This window comes from Somniosus microcephalus, chromosome 10 (assembly GCF_052327205.1).
Source record: "Somniosus microcephalus isolate GS21.2 chromosome 10, FLI_Smic_1.0, whole genome shotgun sequence".
NCBI lineage: Eukaryota > Metazoa > Chordata > Chondrichthyes > Squaliformes > Somniosidae > Somniosus > Somniosus microcephalus.
Genome location: NC_140996.1, coordinates 25,816,088 through 25,833,128, shown reverse-complemented (window position 1 = coordinate 25,833,128; position 17,041 = coordinate 25,816,088). Strand labels below are relative to the sequence as shown.

The 17,041-nt window shown below is 41.2% G+C and overlaps 1 protein-coding gene across 14 annotated transcripts in view; it reads left to right on the top strand.

Moving 5' to 3' along the window:
• Positions 1-17,041, top strand: part of mycbp2 (MYC binding protein 2) — a 230,805-nt gene that overhangs the window by 155,690 nt on the left and 58,074 nt on the right. For 10 of the 14 annotated variants that reach the window (XM_085998525.1, XM_085998512.1, XM_085998513.1 and 7 more), the window contains 5 exons: positions 1,907-2,131; positions 3,938-4,070; positions 5,902-6,027; positions 10,597-10,641; positions 15,861-15,962. In XM_085998525.1, the coding sequence (XP_085854651.1) occupies positions 1,907-2,131; positions 3,938-4,070; positions 5,902-6,027; positions 10,597-10,641; positions 15,861-15,962 (631 nt within the window). Of the gene's footprint in view, positions 1-1,906; positions 2,132-3,937; positions 4,071-5,901; positions 6,028-10,596; positions 10,642-15,237; positions 15,400-15,860; positions 15,963-17,041 lie in introns of all 14 variants that reach the window. The other 4 variants (XM_085998516.1, XM_085998515.1, XM_085998524.1 and 1 more) reach the window with 3 other exon arrangements.

Here is a 17,041-nt window from a genome sequence, read left to right as displayed (position 1 = left end):
GATATTAGCTACTTACTAATTGATTTTATTGTGAGGTGACACAATTAACTTTCTAGGAAGGAGTTGGTCATGAAATTGTGTTGCTGTAAATGCTACAGAATGCTTTAAATCAAAGAAGGTAGCATGGTGGGAGCGGTGCCCAGAGTATGACTTGTAATAGGATATTAAGTAGATACAAGATTGTGATCAGAACAGTTCATTAGTGAGACCAATAGTGCAAGAGTCAGGATTGGATGTGAAGGAAAAGTCTGGGCGATCAGCTAAATTACCAGCAAGGTTAAGGATATATCTCCCCCCATTTTAATTATAGGCGGTGTGCTGGGGATATGGGAGGCAGCAGGTTGACATTTCAGATGTCGACCCACCATCCGAACAGAATTTCTAGCGAAGGGGAAGAAGGGTCTATTTCCCTGTACTGTAAATTTCTGTGTTCATTTCTAACCTATGTAGGTTTTTCCCTTTTTTCAATTTCCCCCTTTATATGAGCCTTTCTCACGCCTTTTCACCATCTTGGCTATTAGCAAGTTCTTTTGTCCTCTTAACGTCTTTTCATTGCCTCGCTGTGGTGATCTTTTGCATCATCTAACAGTATCTTGTTTTTATAATCTATTCGCAGGTCATTTAACCCATTATCCTCCTCTCTGATTGGAGTGACTTTATTTTCTCACCCCTCTCTTTCCCCAACCCTACTAAAATGTTTGCTTACCTTTCCGTCCTAGCGAAGTGTTACATGGAAGACGCAAACCTGTCTTCTTTACAAATGCTGACTGACCACCTGTATATATTTCCAGCATTCTGTTTTTGTTTTGGTTAGGGATATTTTATTGAATACGTCATTTGAGGTCCTTCAGGATGGCCTCATCAGTAGAAGAGAGACCGAGCCATTGTTAAAGATGAACACTAATGTCCTCCAGAATGATGAGTTAAGGATTGGTTTATGTCAAGGAGTTTGTGAATGTCAGCCAAACTCCCAAATGAATCAGAGTTTGAAAGCTATTCTTAATTAATTATTGTATTATAAATGTGCATACTAAATAAAGGTAAAAACACATTGTAAAAATGGAGACCGTATGAGGTAGCGAAATGTGACATCTTCTTTGTATACATGTTCATTTGTTAGTAAGCGCTCTCATTTTATTATTAATGTTTGTAACTTCCATTACTGTTAGTGTTGCAAATCGGGATAGGTACCTTTGCATCACATGGCAGACGGAATTTTGCTCTGGATTACAGTGTATTGGCTACAGCTGGCAGGAAGAGTGTGTTATTTTTTCTTTTGCTAGGTTATAATTGTATTGGTTCTAGTGGGATATAAAAAGTATCTTGGATTAAATATCTAGATTAGTTTGTACCAATAGTTATACTATTGATTTCATGGTGAAAACACCACCAGCACTAGCCATGCTTCAGAATGTTTTTTGTAACATTTTTCCAAAAACACTTATCAAGTGATATGTCCAAAGTGAGGGTTTTCCCACTGAAACACTTTCACTGATCGTGCAGAAATCCTTGCAAAAGCCATTTTCTTTTTTAACGCTAAAGTTGATTAACAGGCCATTGTTGAGCATCCTCTACCTTTGAGAAAGTTGCAAACTTGAGTCTCAGAACTGACTTATCAATTGAACATCCTTCTAGTTGGAAGAGTTTAGCAAGTCTCATCCTAGGGCACTGTGATGCTGTGCCACATGGTTGCATTCTGACTGGGTGTTCAGATTTGCATGTTGATGGCAAAGGCAGTTGAATTTCACCCTATAAAACAGATTATATTCTAGTGTTCTGTTGCGTAAATGCTATTCACATTGCTTCAACCGTGGGACCTTTAATTTGTGCTTCATGTTGAGTCTGGTTTAAAAATCTATATTCAAATACTTTAACGCAACAAATATCTGTCTGCTTTTGTTTCCAGGAGCCTAAATCCATCACTGATGATTACTTCAGAGAAGTAAATTCACGTCGGTCCCATGAAGTAGTGTTGAAAGAGCAGGAAAAGATGTTCCTGCAAGGCGGACCAGGAGTATATAAGGTAGTGAAGACTGGGCCTTCAGGGCACAACATCAGGAGCTGCCCTAACCTTAGAGGTATCCCCATTGGAATGTTAGTTCTTGGGAACAGAGTCAAGGCATTAGGCGAGGTATGGATTCATGAAAGTGTGTTCTTGCAGGTACCAATCAACACTTTAGAGCAAATACTGCAAAACTGATGTCTTCTCAAGCTTTTGCATAATATTATAAGAGGACATCTGGTATTGGTATAATTTCTTCATTATGAAAATGGGAATTGATGCATTTGGGTGCTGTGACAAATAGTGGAAGCTTTTATACCATGCTTACCAAAGTTGGTGATCTTCAGGTGCATACTCTGCTTTTGAGCTACAGAATTTTTCCTATGATTCACTATGACCTATTGCTTTGATTTAATTTTCTTTTGTGCATTCTAAACTTCAGAAACTAATATTCTTTACTGATTATAAATATCACATGTTGATCACTCTATCTTTAAATGGCAGATCAATAAAAATAAAACTTATATTCCTGTGTATTATATAAATTGCTGTAAACCCTCTATATATTCTGGTTGCTCCTTTTATAATTTGAAAGCCAAAAATAGACATCTAAATAATTGTGTTATAAGCCAGATTTTACTGAAATTACTTGGCAGAATCTGGCATTTTTGTGTGTGTAACTCCAGTGTCAAACTTATTCTAAATTTAGTAGTTGCAGTAAGTGTTAAGTGAAACTGTGAAAAAATTCACACATTTCAAAAACTGTAGTTACTCTGATCCAATCTTTGCTAACGTAGATCCTTATTATTTCTAACTATGGTATCTTAAAGAGCATTTAAGAATGGTGCTGTACATTGAAAAACAATTCTAACAGACCACACTTTTTAAAATCTGTTGGGCTGGAATTTGCTGAAAACAATAACGGCATGCAAACGACGCACACGGTTATTAATGTGCAAATTGGCCAGCAATTTGTGACGAGGAAGAGATACCCCTTAAATTGTGAATTGACACAAGTTGCTGGGTGATTTGCGCCGCTCCATAGTTAGCTTCGCGAAAACATCATCTCGCGCTTAACCTCCCCGTGGATTTCATGAAGTTGCTGCATTTGCACATTAATTGCCCATTAAACTCCCCACAGAAAGTTGTCTAGTAATTAATAAGTGCAAGTGCCCTTTTAACGACATGATAATTGTTAATGACTGCCACTCAACCTCTGGCCCAGAAAGTGATCATTTAAAAGTGTGGAGTCTCAGTCCTTCAGGTGTTCAATTGTTAATTTTAAATTTGACATTTTTTTAATCTTTTTTTTTTTCTTTTCCTTTCTGTCTCTTTTTCTATCTCTTAATCCAATCTTTTGTTCCCTCTCTTTATTTCTCTTTCTGTACCTAATTTGACATTGGATTCACCCTCTTTCTCCATCCTTCCTCTGTTTATTTTTGAATCCTTTAATCTAATTGGTTAAGGAGGTACGCACTTGGTTCCGTCGTTCACCATGGTCCCAGATGTCCTATTGCCCTCACTGCCCAGTTATCAGCTCACACTTCCAGCAACTTGCAGGGCAAAAGCATTTTGAGCTGAAGGTTGCAGGAAAAAGTCTCAACTAACCGGGCACGCGTGAGATGCCCTGCTCCAGCAAATTCTGGCCCATTGTGTCTAAATCCAGAGTAGTCTTTTTAACAGTCAATGGTTTAAAATTTCAGAAATTCAAGAAGCTATCACAATCCAAATTTGTTTCATAAGTATTCAGTGTTTTTATTTACATCACATATTGCAATAATTTGTAGGTAGAGGGTCTTTCCAAGTAATTGCAAGCTGGAACAGCTAAGACATTTAAATTCTGAGATGTAAACTATTTCAACAATCTCGGCTCTACAGAGACCCCAATTCTATTGTTAAATATTGAGCAGGACAAAAGTGTCATTTGTATAATAGGTGACAAACCATGAGGGCACGTGGATCCAGCTTGATAAGAACAGTATGGTGGAATTCTGTGAAAGCGGTGATGGCGAGGCCTGGTCCTTGGCCAGAGACCGAGGTGGTAACCAGTACCTAAGACATGAAGAGGGTAGGTTGCTCACAATTCAATTGATCTCTTCGTGCAGAATACTTCTGTCTGCAATAGTATTTTCAAAAGGTGTTGAAAGTTGAAAGCTATAACCTGATTCTTCATTGTGATCCTGCATATAAAGGTATAAGTTGAATCCTACGAGGTGCCACTTGAAATGGCTATCCCATTGAAATCATTTTCCATCACATGAATCTTTAGTTTGCACTTTATACCATAGAGCCTTGGGTGTCCCATTTTCATGGGTTTTCGTCCATATGTCGTCCTCCTATCACAGGGCTTTTTTTATTTCTCATGATGGTAAGCCCTGTGCATTCCATTTTCAATAGAACTATCAGGTTCTAACCTCCTGAATTTTACGCCAAGTATTGGCTTCAAAATCTGTGTGCCCCCCCCTGTATGAAAATCTTCCCTGTAACCATGTAATGACCAGTGTTTTTCCATGGATGACAATTTTGCAACACATAATGTTGGCTAGAAATTTCAAGTAAACTTGAAACAAAACAGGTCAGTTATAGTTTGTTTTCCAAGAACTGTTAAATTGAATCTCATGTGGTGATCCTCTGACCATGCCCAAAATGATGGGTAAATCTTCCCTTTCCTGACTGGGAAAACCAGCCATAAAGTATTGGGAAAACGATTGCCTAAATTCTCCTCCTTCTGGCTCACAATGTTATCGGCATCAATTTTACATTCAATGCTGGATATGTTCAGTGAGCATATGCAAATATCAGAGAGAGAATCTGTCCTTGATATAGATCAGATCAGGTACACTGTGGTAAGGATCATGTTGGGGCAGGGGTGGTTCTCCGCAAAATTGAGTGGGATCACAATAGAGAATGAGGGAAAATTTGGGTGATGGTCTACCACCACCTCAAGGTGATAGGCTCTGGGACGCAGGAGTCAAGGCCCCGAGGTTCCCACCCTCCCCCCTCCAAATGGAGGGAGCGGGCCTTGTAGCAGCCTCCTCTCTCCAGTCTGGCCTCAAATACTTAACTATGCAGACCTCGATCTCGGCTGACAACTACAGGACTGTAACTCCATCAGTGTTTCAGATGCTTCTGCCCCTTTAATTGTGGCCTGATCTCCTCAGGTGCTGCAGCAGCGCTGCCAGTATTTCCCTGAGGACCAATGACAGTCTCCACCCCCTTGGCAGTGGGCATCCCACCAGGAGCATACCATGCACATTCAGTCACTCAGCAAGTAAATGGATTGGGGCTGGGTGGGATTGGAAGGGAGGGCAGAAGTCCTGCCCTGCCGTAACTCCGTCCAGAAGAAGATAGTCCCTACCTATGTGTTTTACCTTGGATGGAGATTTTGTAGGATCAAGTCAGGGCCTGCTGTCTTCAGGCGTGTCTCACTGAGTAAATATGTTACCAGGAGTGCAAACCGAAGTTATAAAATTGTCTTTTGGCCTCAACTTCAGAACTCTTTCCCAATACAAACTCACCCAGTGTACCATTTAAGCTAGTCCTAAAATGAGACCTCTGTCAAAAGGCCAAGGACCCCAAATCACAAACTCCTTTGTTCAGTCATGGCTAGTGTTTTCCCCTTTCTCTTCCCCCACCACCCCTCCAGCCAAAAGGTATTCTGGATTAAGTCTAATGCAGAGACTGGAAGGCTCATGCTGTTAATCTTTGTGTAACCCCAAACATTTGCATAAATTTTTTTGGGAAAATAAATGCAGTAGCAAACCTGTGTTGTAAGAGCGTGATTACACTTAATGAATTTTGACCCCAAATATAAATGCATTTTTAAATCTGAGCTGAGTTTCTCTAGCTTAATTTACAATTTTTTGCAAAAGCTCTTAAAATAGTTTTCTTTGTGACAGAACAAGCACTGCTGGATCAAGCACCTCAGACACCTCCTCCCAGTCCTTTCACGGCTCCCACCTTCAACAGGAGTGCTAGTGGCAACAACTCTCAAGGATTTGACTATAGCCTTGCAAATACCAAAGGTGTGTGAAAATCATGTGTGTATTTCATTGGAGGTAATCCACATAACTGTATGAATTTTGCACGGTCTTGTTTTTGTTACTCACTAGTTGAAGGAACGGTAGCATAGTGCTCATGTTACTGGACTAGTAATCCGGAGGCCTGGACTAATGATCTGGCGACACAAGTTCAAATCCCACTATGGCGGCTGGGGAATTTAAATTCAGTTAATAAATCTGGAATAAAAAGCTAGTATCAGTAATGGTGACCCTTACCGGATCTAGCCTATATGTGACTCCAGACCCAGAGTTTGACTTGAAACGTTGACACTATTTTCACTCCACAGATGTTGCCTGGCCTGCTGAGTTTTTCCAGCATTTTCTGTTGTTATTCCACAGCAATGTGGTTGACTCTTACCAGCCCGCTGAAATGACCTAGCAAGCCACTCAGTTAAGGGCAATTACAGAAGGGCAATAAATGTTGGCCTTGCCAGCGATGCCCACATCCTGTGAATGAATAAAGAAAAAAAAAGCACCTTCAGCTTGGTTTATTTTACCCAAGTCTGTTTTAATTGTTTCTATGCTAATTAATTGGAAGCATTTGGATGTTCAGAAATCAAATTTGGAATTTAATCTCTGGTACTGCCCCTTTTTGGAATTATTAAATACAGTAGGCATTTGTCTGACAAATATACGAAAATCTCTGCAATAGCTTTTATAAATATGCTCGCCGATATAAACCCTTTCTTTGTAACTCTGAAAGGAAGGAAGGAAAGATGTACCATTGTGTGAATCTAAAAGATGTAAGAAAAATGAACTCCGCATGGGTTAAATAGACAAGCATGTTGAAATGTTTTTTTTAAGTTTGCTTCTCTTCACCTTTCTACTGTGCCACCAGCTGACTGTCATTTAAGAGATCCATTAAAAAAAAAAATAATAATTCCTCCGTCACAACAAAATCTTTGGCCGCAATTTTATTAATGGATTAAGGGCGAGCCCGCTGCTCGGCAGCTTTCGGACCCGCTCCCGGATGCCGCCGCCTAGCAGTGACGATTTTACCTTGATTGGCCTCGTTACAGCTGATGTGCAGGTACCTCCAGGCAATTGCTTGGAGCATGTCAGATTCTCGCCTCTGATGATGCGTTGTTTGAGTAAAAATTTACAGGGGCCATATCCCCTTTCCAAAAGCATTAGGTCTTTTTCTCTTAAAGGTGCTGGCTGCTGCAGGAGTGGTAGCCCCAAAAACTAAGGCTGCACCCAGGTTCAATGAGGGCTCGCTCCATGCTCTTGTGGAGGGAGTTGGAGGATGTCAGGAGGTCCTCGTCCCTGGAAACGGAAAGAGGAGGCCTCCTCAGCAAACCAAAGCAGCTTGGCTGCAAATTGCTGAGGAGGTGAGCTCGAGGTCTGTGTGCAGACGCACATGGGTTCAGTGTCAAAAGGTTTAATGATCTGCTGAGATCACCTAAAGTGTGGCCTCTGTGTTCTGGGAAATGGAAGTTCAAGAGTGAAGGCTCAGGGCGAGTTCCATGTAGAATGTTGGTGGTGACACTGAGCGCAAACCACCGTTTATTGGACAGATGATGCCTGGGGTTTTGAGAGTGTCAGACTTGTATTCATCTCCATATGCCAGCCACCTGTGGTTGAAGTGTAAGCTTACGCGAATCTGGCATGGATGAGTGCATCCCTTGCCTGACGGCCAGCAATGTGATCGCCTGCTGCTGGATTGGCCACATCCGGCCCCGCAAGGCCTTGCTCCTCTTGCTCTTCCTCCGCGGAGGCTGTGCTGAGCCACTTGTTAAGCTGCGCTGCTGTGCGATGTTGTGCAGCGCACAGCAGACCACGATGATTCTGGACACCCTGGCTGGTGCATACTGCAAGGCTCCTCCAGATCTGTCTAGGCATCGGAAGTGCATTTTGAGCAAGCTGATGGTTTTCTTAATGATGCTTCTGGTGGATATGTGACTCACATTGTACCGCTCCTCAGCATCGTTTGATGGCCTCCTCATCGGTGTCATAAGCTGCTTTTTCAGGGGATAGCCCTAGTCACCAAGAAGCCATCTGGAAAGTTGGTTTGGCGGATGGAATAGCTGAGGCACAGTAGACTGGCGCAGGATGAAGGAGTCATGGCAACTGCCAGGGTACTTTGTGCAAACATGCATGATGATCTTCCTGTGGTTACACACCAGCTGGACGTTCAGGGAGTGGAATCCCTTGCCGTTGACAAATACAGCTGGGTTGTGATAGGGGCCCTAATGGCTACATGTGTGCAGTCTATGATGCTCTGCACCATTGGCAAACCTGCCATATTGGCAAAGCCAACCGCACGCACCGTCACACTTGGGCCATCCGTGGAGAGGTGGATGTAATTGTGCGCCTTTGCAAAGAGGGCATCAGTGACCTGCGTGAGGCAGGTGTGAGCAGCCGACTGGGAGATGCCGCTGATGTCTGCAGCTGATCCCTGGAAGGAGCCCGAAGCAAAGAAGTTGAGTGCGGTGGTGACATTGACAGCAACTGGCAAGGAATGTCCACACGCTCCTCTGGGCTCCAGGTTTTGGTGCAGCATTGCGCAGATGTCGGCGACTACGTCGCTCAAAAGTCTCAGCCTCCTTTGGCACTGATGCTCCGTCATGTTGAGGAAGCTGATCCTCTGCCTGTAAACCGTGTTGGGGGGTATCTCCTGCGACGAGGTGCAGCCCTGCGCTGAGACCCTCCGCCCTGTGCATCATCAGGCGGGTGAGGAGGAGGTTGGCGCTCCTGGTGCTGGTGCTACTGTCGTGGCTGGTTGTGGTGCTGCTGCGGCTGCTCTTCCTCCGAATCTGACGACCAGGATGAGAGGCTATAAATGGTTCCCATCCCGTTGCTATAGATTTCATTTGAGGCAAAAAGCTTGCAAGCGCACAGTCGAAGTGGCCTGAAATTATTCCAATCAGGTCACACTGCAGATGGCTGTCAGCTTGAACAGTCATAAGGTCAGTAGATTTGCAAAATCTTATCCCAAAGTTGTTGCATTTGAATGTCAGCCATGTTACAGGAGCGCTTTTGAAGTGCTGCACCAATGACTGCAAATCGTGTCCTCCGGCAACTCGTCTCCTTCCAGCTGGCCTGTTTCTGACAAGACGGGAAACAGGAGCCAGAAGCACGAAAATGGGAAACCACTATCAAAATAGGATTAGCAAGGCAGTTAACAGGCTATTAACTGCCTTAATTATCTGTCCTACTGGTTCCAGTCAGGTCAGTTTGGAAGCGGCTGACCCGACACTCACGAAAATAGCATGGGGGCGGGATGGAGGTGGCGTGGCAATCTGAAGCCATTTTTTCCGATTTTTCACTGCCCGCCCGCCCACCCACCTCAGGGCTATTAAAATCGAGCCCTTTGTGGACAGTTTGGTATACAGGTGTTTTTCTGTTACTGCAACCAGGCATCTTAAGTGTACAAAAGTGTTTAATATTTTTCCGTTTCTTCTTATTGGAGAACGCCTCTGTTTGGCTCATCTGGCTGCAGATCTTGCTGCATGTATGTTTGTAGTTCCTCATGTACCCTACCACTCAATGATAAAGCAGCATACTGTGCTGCCCTTTGACTTACTTGCAGACCTTGAGGCACCATGTGAAGTCAGAGCAGTTAATTGGTGAAACGTTTACACATGGTGCTTTGCAACATTGCAGCCAACAAAAAGCCAAAAGATTCTTTCAGTATCATAGAGGACGTAAGAGCTTTGGAGTGTTGAGAAGGATCAACTCCATTATTTTAAAATAGTTCAAGATTACTTTACAAATGCATGTATGTTTCAGAAATCATTCTCAAGGAGGTGTTTCGTTAATTGGGCTCAAAATGCTCTGATTAGAGCGTTCTCCATTCCACGTTTTTTGCGGGGTGAGGGGTTTGGAAAGCAGGAAAGGCTTCCGACAGACTTTGATATAATTAATGACTGACTACTTACAGATGTTACTAGTATACTTTAAGTACAGTAGCGCCTACGCAATATCAACCATATTTAACATACACAATCATTTGTATTTGAAGTGTGTTATGGTTGGCATCAAAGTGGATTCCTGTTGTCACTTATTCGTCGGCGCCTAAATTTTCGCTGGGTTCAGATTTTCTTTTTTAACTTTAATAGCTAGTAAACTTGTTTTTATCCTAAGTGTCTTATCGCTTACCTGAAATTACCACCGGTGTTAAAATATGTTATGCCAATCAGGAAACCTAAGCTCTTGTGTCCAGTTCCACTAAAAAGATAAATACTTAAGTTCATTGCTGTTGAAAATGAAATCTCGCTCTCCCTTCTCTTGAAATAATAAATTAACTGGAGTGAGGGCCTTCCTAGCTCCATATTTACTGGCATAAAGGAGCATTCCTTCAGGGTGTGTCTCAAAATATGCCATAGCAATTTTCAAAGCAAATGTTGAGGATAATTCAGTGGTGTCTTCTTTACATACTGGTGCTTGAGTCACATGTGCTATGTTCGATCATTGCTCATTCACCCCATTGCTTCCATTTTGTGTTAAAGCAACTAAAAGACTAGTAACTTGACAATAACGTTGAATTAACGAGGTTTTTGCTAAATATATCTCAATTTTTCTTTTTTAAAGATGAAGTAACTGCAGACCTTGATTTAGGGTCCTTCACAGAGCCTGGTAAGTGGGGGATATTATGGAGTATATATTTGTTTTTCTGCATTCAAGTAAAGCTAGGAAGAAATATTACTTTTAACAACTGTAACAAGGTAACATTTGCCATCCTCCTTCCAAAATAAAGTTTGTTTCCTTGCTAATTCAATGGAATCTGTTGAACTTCATTCACCCAGCGACTTTGTAACATTGGTCGAGTACAGCACAATGTTCAAAACTCAGCTTGAAATTTAAGTAACTTGCCGTGTAATTCATTTTGTGTCTCGATAGAAATTCCTTATCCATTCCAAATTTTCACTTGGTCATAGTGGTACATTTTAGGAATCTAATTACTTTTGTCTAAAATGTTTTCTGTTAATTGACTTGCAAAATGAATGGACTGTAATGCAGAGGTTCTATCTTTGTCTCCTATTTATGGAAAACATTTTAAGCACAACATGATTCAACAAGCTTGTTGTGTATTCAACAAGATTTGATGACCTCAATCATGTGTAAAATATCTGTCAAATTATTTAATATCTTTTTTCACCTCCGCACGCTGCCTTTTTGCCCTGTTTAAAATTAAGTTCCCTCATAATTTTTTTTTCCCCCCCCCCCCCCTTCCTAGTTCTTGACTATCTTGGCACCATTCCTGGTCAAACAAGGACCTAATTGACTTACTTCCTGACCAAGTACTGCTCTAAAACTGGCCGCTGTGAGCTATGCAAGGGAATCCTAGAGTTGCCTGGTTAACAATACATGGAATACTTATTTTCTACTTTCCTCTTTGTAAAGAAACAGTAGGCCTTTGTTTCACACTTCGTCCAGTGTGGTATGGTTTGAGATTCAAGAGCTGCTAATGCCCTGATGGAGCCAGAAAACACTCTATATTTACAGAGTTTTTCTTCATCCAGCAGTTGGACATCCATTATTTGCCAAACCCATTCTGGATCAGACATTCTAATTCTAATGTATATTTGGTCCAAAGGTGTCTCAAGGCATCTTCCCCAGGTGTTGAACATTTTCAAATCCCTCAAAATGCCTGTTTGAGTTCTTTTTTGGGAGTGGAGGAGGAGGGGCCTCTTTTGCACCAACCTCCTTCCTTGTGTACCAGTAAGCACAAGGGGTTTGTAGTAAAGACCAGCCTAATAGATCCTCTCACAGCCAAAGTACATGGTCTCTGTACACCACCTCCTGAACTGCTTCATGTTTCTCTGTGATTACTTTTCAGTCAAACTCCTGAATCAGCAGAAGCATGGCAAAGCACTTGTCTAGGATAAGTACTTTGCACACCAGAGAACAAGTTCAAGTAGCAGATTCTGTATATCTGTATAATTGCCACCAGTCGCATCTCTTGAAGTTTCCTCCAAAATGACAATGGGTGGAGGGAGAATGGATAATGCCCATTGATAACTGTCTAAACCATCTGTTCTTTTGTGGCCACAAGGCACTCTACGAAGAGCTCAGGCACTTATAAGTCAGGATTTAACCATAAAGATTTGTGAACAAATACTTTACAAGTGCATCTCCTATAGCCACCCAGCAGTGAAGCTATTCCTTGAACTCACAAAGGACCCAGTCTTTTTTTAAGGATCTGTGGAGGTATATCGCAGCCAGTGCTTGGGCTAGGGAATCAAGGTTACAGTTACATGTACATCTAGCAGGGATTCTCCAAGTAATCCGTCCATTTACATTGCTCAGGAAGCCCTACACTGGAGTCATTTTGTAAGCTGAACCAAGGTTGTTGACCAGCTGGCTTTCCTTTGGTGCTGTAAAGGAGTTTCAAACATGCCAAGAAAGGAGATTTTATTCTTGGTCTTGTCCAAAAGTAGTCCTGAGGTACTCTGTCCAATCCTGTACTTCCACCTACTCGGTGCTCTTCTCTTAAAGTACAAATAACCTCTGCTTCAAATTCTTCAGGAAGTTTGACTGAAGATTGTGCTTGTCAGAATATAACCTCAAGGATATTTGCTTCAATTTTTGCAATTTACCAGCGGCTTAGGAAATTCTAAAATACACAATGTGTACAATCTCTGAGACAGCCAATTTTTAATCTAATTTTTTGCCTCCAAGTTATGAACAGGGAATGCCTTTATGTGGTAGCTGTCCATTTGTGTCTATCCTCATTTATGCTCCTCTCAAGACTCGGCAGGGACCACATTTCAGCGACTAGGTTTTCGCCATGTTTGAGTGATGCATTTCTCAATAATTTGTGGCAATCTCTGTTGAGGCTGCAACATGGCCTTCTGTTTTATAGGTGTCTGTTTTCTAGCATCTCTGGGCATTGTCCTTTCCAGCAGGTTGATTTTAATTTCAGAATGGTGTTCCTCTCTGAGTGGTTGAGAGTGTGGACAGTGCTTTACCCATGTGCCCTGGAAATAATTGTCAACCATTAATGTAATATCTGACAGAAGGTTCTTGAAACCTCTGTGGTGAAACATTTTCTCCAAGTAGATACAAAACTGACTCTCGGAATTTTGGTGACAGCAGATTAGACTTGGGCATAGAGGTGACAGCTTTGGGAGTAAAAAAAGAAGCTGAGTTCTACAGATTGGAGATCACTCGTCAAATCCCTGTCAACCATTTTGGAGCACAGATTGAAGTATACATTTCTTCTGATTCAGTTGTTGGCACCCTGCAAAATAGATATGCTGCGTATTTTAATTTGGCTCTCCTGTGGTTAAATTCTCTTACTACAGTTTTCATCAAAAGTTTGGAAAGGCTTTGGATCAGTCATCAATTTCCTGTGTTCAAGCATGGTTATTTTTGTATTGTTTGTCAACCAAGGTCTGGGGTGCAGCATTGGTCAAAAATTTGCAGTTTGCTTCATTGACTTTAGATAATACAATTCAAAACATGTCAGTCTTAGTATAGGCCCCACTAGTAAATGACAAGAAAAGTAAGTGCTTGCATTTCTGCCAGCATACAGTCTCAAGAGATGCCTAAAAAGCAAAAGTATTTTTATTTAACTAGCACCTGTCACATTGGGACATCCCAAAGCACTTCACAGCCAACTCTTGTTTAAACGACACTTAATCATCCGGAATTCTTTAATAACTGGCAAAATAGATAACCGGTAATCTTGCCGAATCCATCCATTTTTTGTTTTTCCCGAGTCCGAGTTTCCCGCGGTGGCCGAGTTAGTCCATTGTTTTAATTTTTTTTTGTTAAAAATTGCCTGCCTCTCTGTTACCTGGAATTTTTCATCAACTGGCACCATCCTGGTCCCGTAGGTGCCGGATACGAAAGAGTTTACTGTAATTAGTTTTGAAGTGCTGTCACTTGTTTGTAGGCAAGCAAAGCAGCCAAGTTTTGTATAACAAGGTCTCACAAGCAGAACTGAGATGAACAATCAGTTAATCTGTTCTAGTGGTGTTGGTTGAGGGATGAATGTTGACTGGGGCACCAGAGGATGCCATGCTCCTCCTCCTCTTCAAAAAAGGTGCCATGGAATATCTTGCATCCACCCGATAAGGCAGGCAGAGTCTTGTTTTAGTGTTTGACTTGAATGACACGCCCTCCTACAATGCAGCACTCCTTTAGTACCGCCATCAAAGTGTCAGTTAAGATCATGTGTGCAAGTCCTGGAGTGGGGCTTGAACCTACAGCCTCTGGCTTGGATGAGTGCGCCACAGCTGAGCCAAGCTGATACGAACATAGTTTGTTGCACACTATTCAGCAAGAAATGTCATGAATACTTAAAGCACTGGAAAATGACTTTAAAAGATATGATGGTATTGATTGAAATGCATCAGTGAATCCAGTTCCTTCTCAGCACAAGAATATCGAGAACTCTAAGTCATGTAGGGAGCCCTCAAAGAGAGCCAGGCAGAAGAATAACAAGGACCTTGAAAGAAGCTGTCTTTTGCCCAACAATCACTGCTTCCCTGGTATTAGCAGGATAGTCAGAAGAGGGAATCACATCTGAAACTTGGCAAACAAAGCAGATCCTTGTAATGAAAATAGCTACCCAGGAGACTTGGGAAAGATTAGCCTCTGTCTTTCTTTGAAATCCCCATAATGCTTGAGAATTTTCCCACGGCAGAATGAACTCTTACAGTACTTTTGATGGTAGATGTGCGTAAGTTCTGTTTACGAGCTCATAAAGAAAGGTCCTTTAGGCCAGGGACACTTGGTTGTTTGCTCCTGTTATTTTCACCCCAAAAGAGTAGAGTGAGTAGAATCCATGCTGGCTTTTATCCAGTAGAAAGGTTTCAAGACAAAGTTCAGAGATAGTAATTGAGGTCCAAAATGTTACTACTTGTGAGCGTATATATTTGGAATGGTAGTCTTCCAGATTTATGGGAATTATATTATTAAATTACTACAACGTAATCTCTTAGATTTTAGAAATGATTGCCCATATATCCTAGTCATAAAGAATCGTCTCCTAAATGCTTTAAAAGCAGTTCAACAACAATTAAGAGCAGATTGCAGGTCTTGATTCATCCACTACGTGTTTTTAACTTGCTGGATAAATGTGGTGGCATGAAAAATATAATAGGCTGTGTACCCCAGATTCATGTTCCTCAGACTTTCATGCCAAATATAATATCATTGGAAGGTATCAATTGAGGGAGTGAAGGAGCCAAACATAGTCTTACATAATTTTGCCTGCTACAGGTGACCAGCTGAGTGCCATACTGAATGCCATTCAGTCACCGCCTTTCCTCCCAGCTTCTAGCGTCTTTGGTCAAGCTGCAAAGCCTTCCTCTTCCCTTGTTCACAGCCCATTTGTGTTTGGACAGCCCCTTTCCTTGCCGCAGTCTCAACCACAGCTTCTGAGTAAGTCTGTCTGTCTCACCTGCCTAACATATTCCATCCTGTGGCTTTACTGTTGTAGTTCTATATACCCTCTTCCATCAGTAGAGTACTGTAGTAACTTAATTTTATACATGAATTTTAAGCATGTCTTTTGATGCAGATTTTACAGTGTTATGTTACTTGATGGTAACTTGTGCAGGCTGGGATGCTCATTATTTTTAAAAATTAAAAAAAAAATACAACAAAGAAAAGTATTTGGTTCCATTGCATTAGCACTGACAAAATGCCAAAATGTGGTGAATTGTCAGAATTAAAATCAGAAACAAAACTTCAAGTTTTAGTTCTTTTGCAAGCATACAGCTGACTAAGTCTGTGCTTTACATGTAAATATATCTGTAAACAGCTTCTTTGCTTATTCTTGCTGCTGTAGCATTTCTGTCATTGAATCTCTGCTGCTTACCTGCCACTGTCTTCCTCTGTAGACACTTCATCACGCAGCCTTGCTTCACGTGAGCGCTCATGCAAAAGTAATAGTTCCGCAGGGCCTGGGTCAGGTGTCTGCTCTGTATCTCTGAAGTCAAAGGGTGGGTATGCATGCAGTGAATTTTAAAGATCTGATTTTATGAACATTGGACTCCTGCAGAGGATAACAGTGCTGCTTTTGCTCTTGCTTATAGATTCATGTTGAAATTTGTTTCTTTTACATTTTTGCACATTCGGTGACCAATGTTTTGATAACCTTACAATATAAAATTATTTATTGCTTCTTATACTGGTCTCTGCTAATACTTTTGAAACTAAAATTTTCCCTAGTATGTATTGCAGAAATGAACAGTATTTTCGCAAAGCTCTGGAGGGTGGGGTTCGAGATTTAAAAATTATTTTGGAGTTTGTGAACAAAGCTATTAATTATCTCTTGGAAAAATCTTGGGCAAGCCAATGATGGCTTTTTGAATAAGCTGCAGTTATTGAAGGCTTAAATATGGTATTTTATACTGCAAAATCCTTTTCCTTCTACAATTAAAGTTGCAGACCTATTTACCCATTTTGTAAGCTAGTTATGGAATACCAATATTACAATAGCCTAACCATGGCAATTTGGTTCTTTTATGTAAAGTTATACAAAATGAGGACTTTAGTTGTGAAACTTTTAATTGAAAGCAGAGCTTCATTCAATGTTTGTTTTCAAGGATCAACAGGGAGAAAAAGAGAGGCGTGCTTGATGTAGTTTTCACCTTCGACTTTAAAAAATGTTTGTTCTGCCTCTGTTCATTTTTTTAAATGCCCAGTGTGTTCTGGGCAAAGGAAAATCAAACTGCGGGTTTATTTGGAAATGATATGTAAAGAGTTGTATTGAAAAAATATATTTGCCAGTGATGCAAATGTTGTTCTGACTTTTTTTGGACCATCAACCAGCATGATAATCTGCTTAGAATTCATAGAAGCAGCTTTGGTGATTCATTTTTTCCATTATAAAGCGCTTTGGGACGTCCTGAGGTCGTGAAAGGTGCCATATAAATGCAGGTCTTTTTGTTAATGATCACCACACCTCTTTAGTGGTCCTTTGCTAATGTAGTCTTGCACCAAAAGAACAGCTATTTATCTGAAGTATTTTCAGTCACGTTTTTATAAAATAAAACAAAATTTAAAAAAATCACAATTG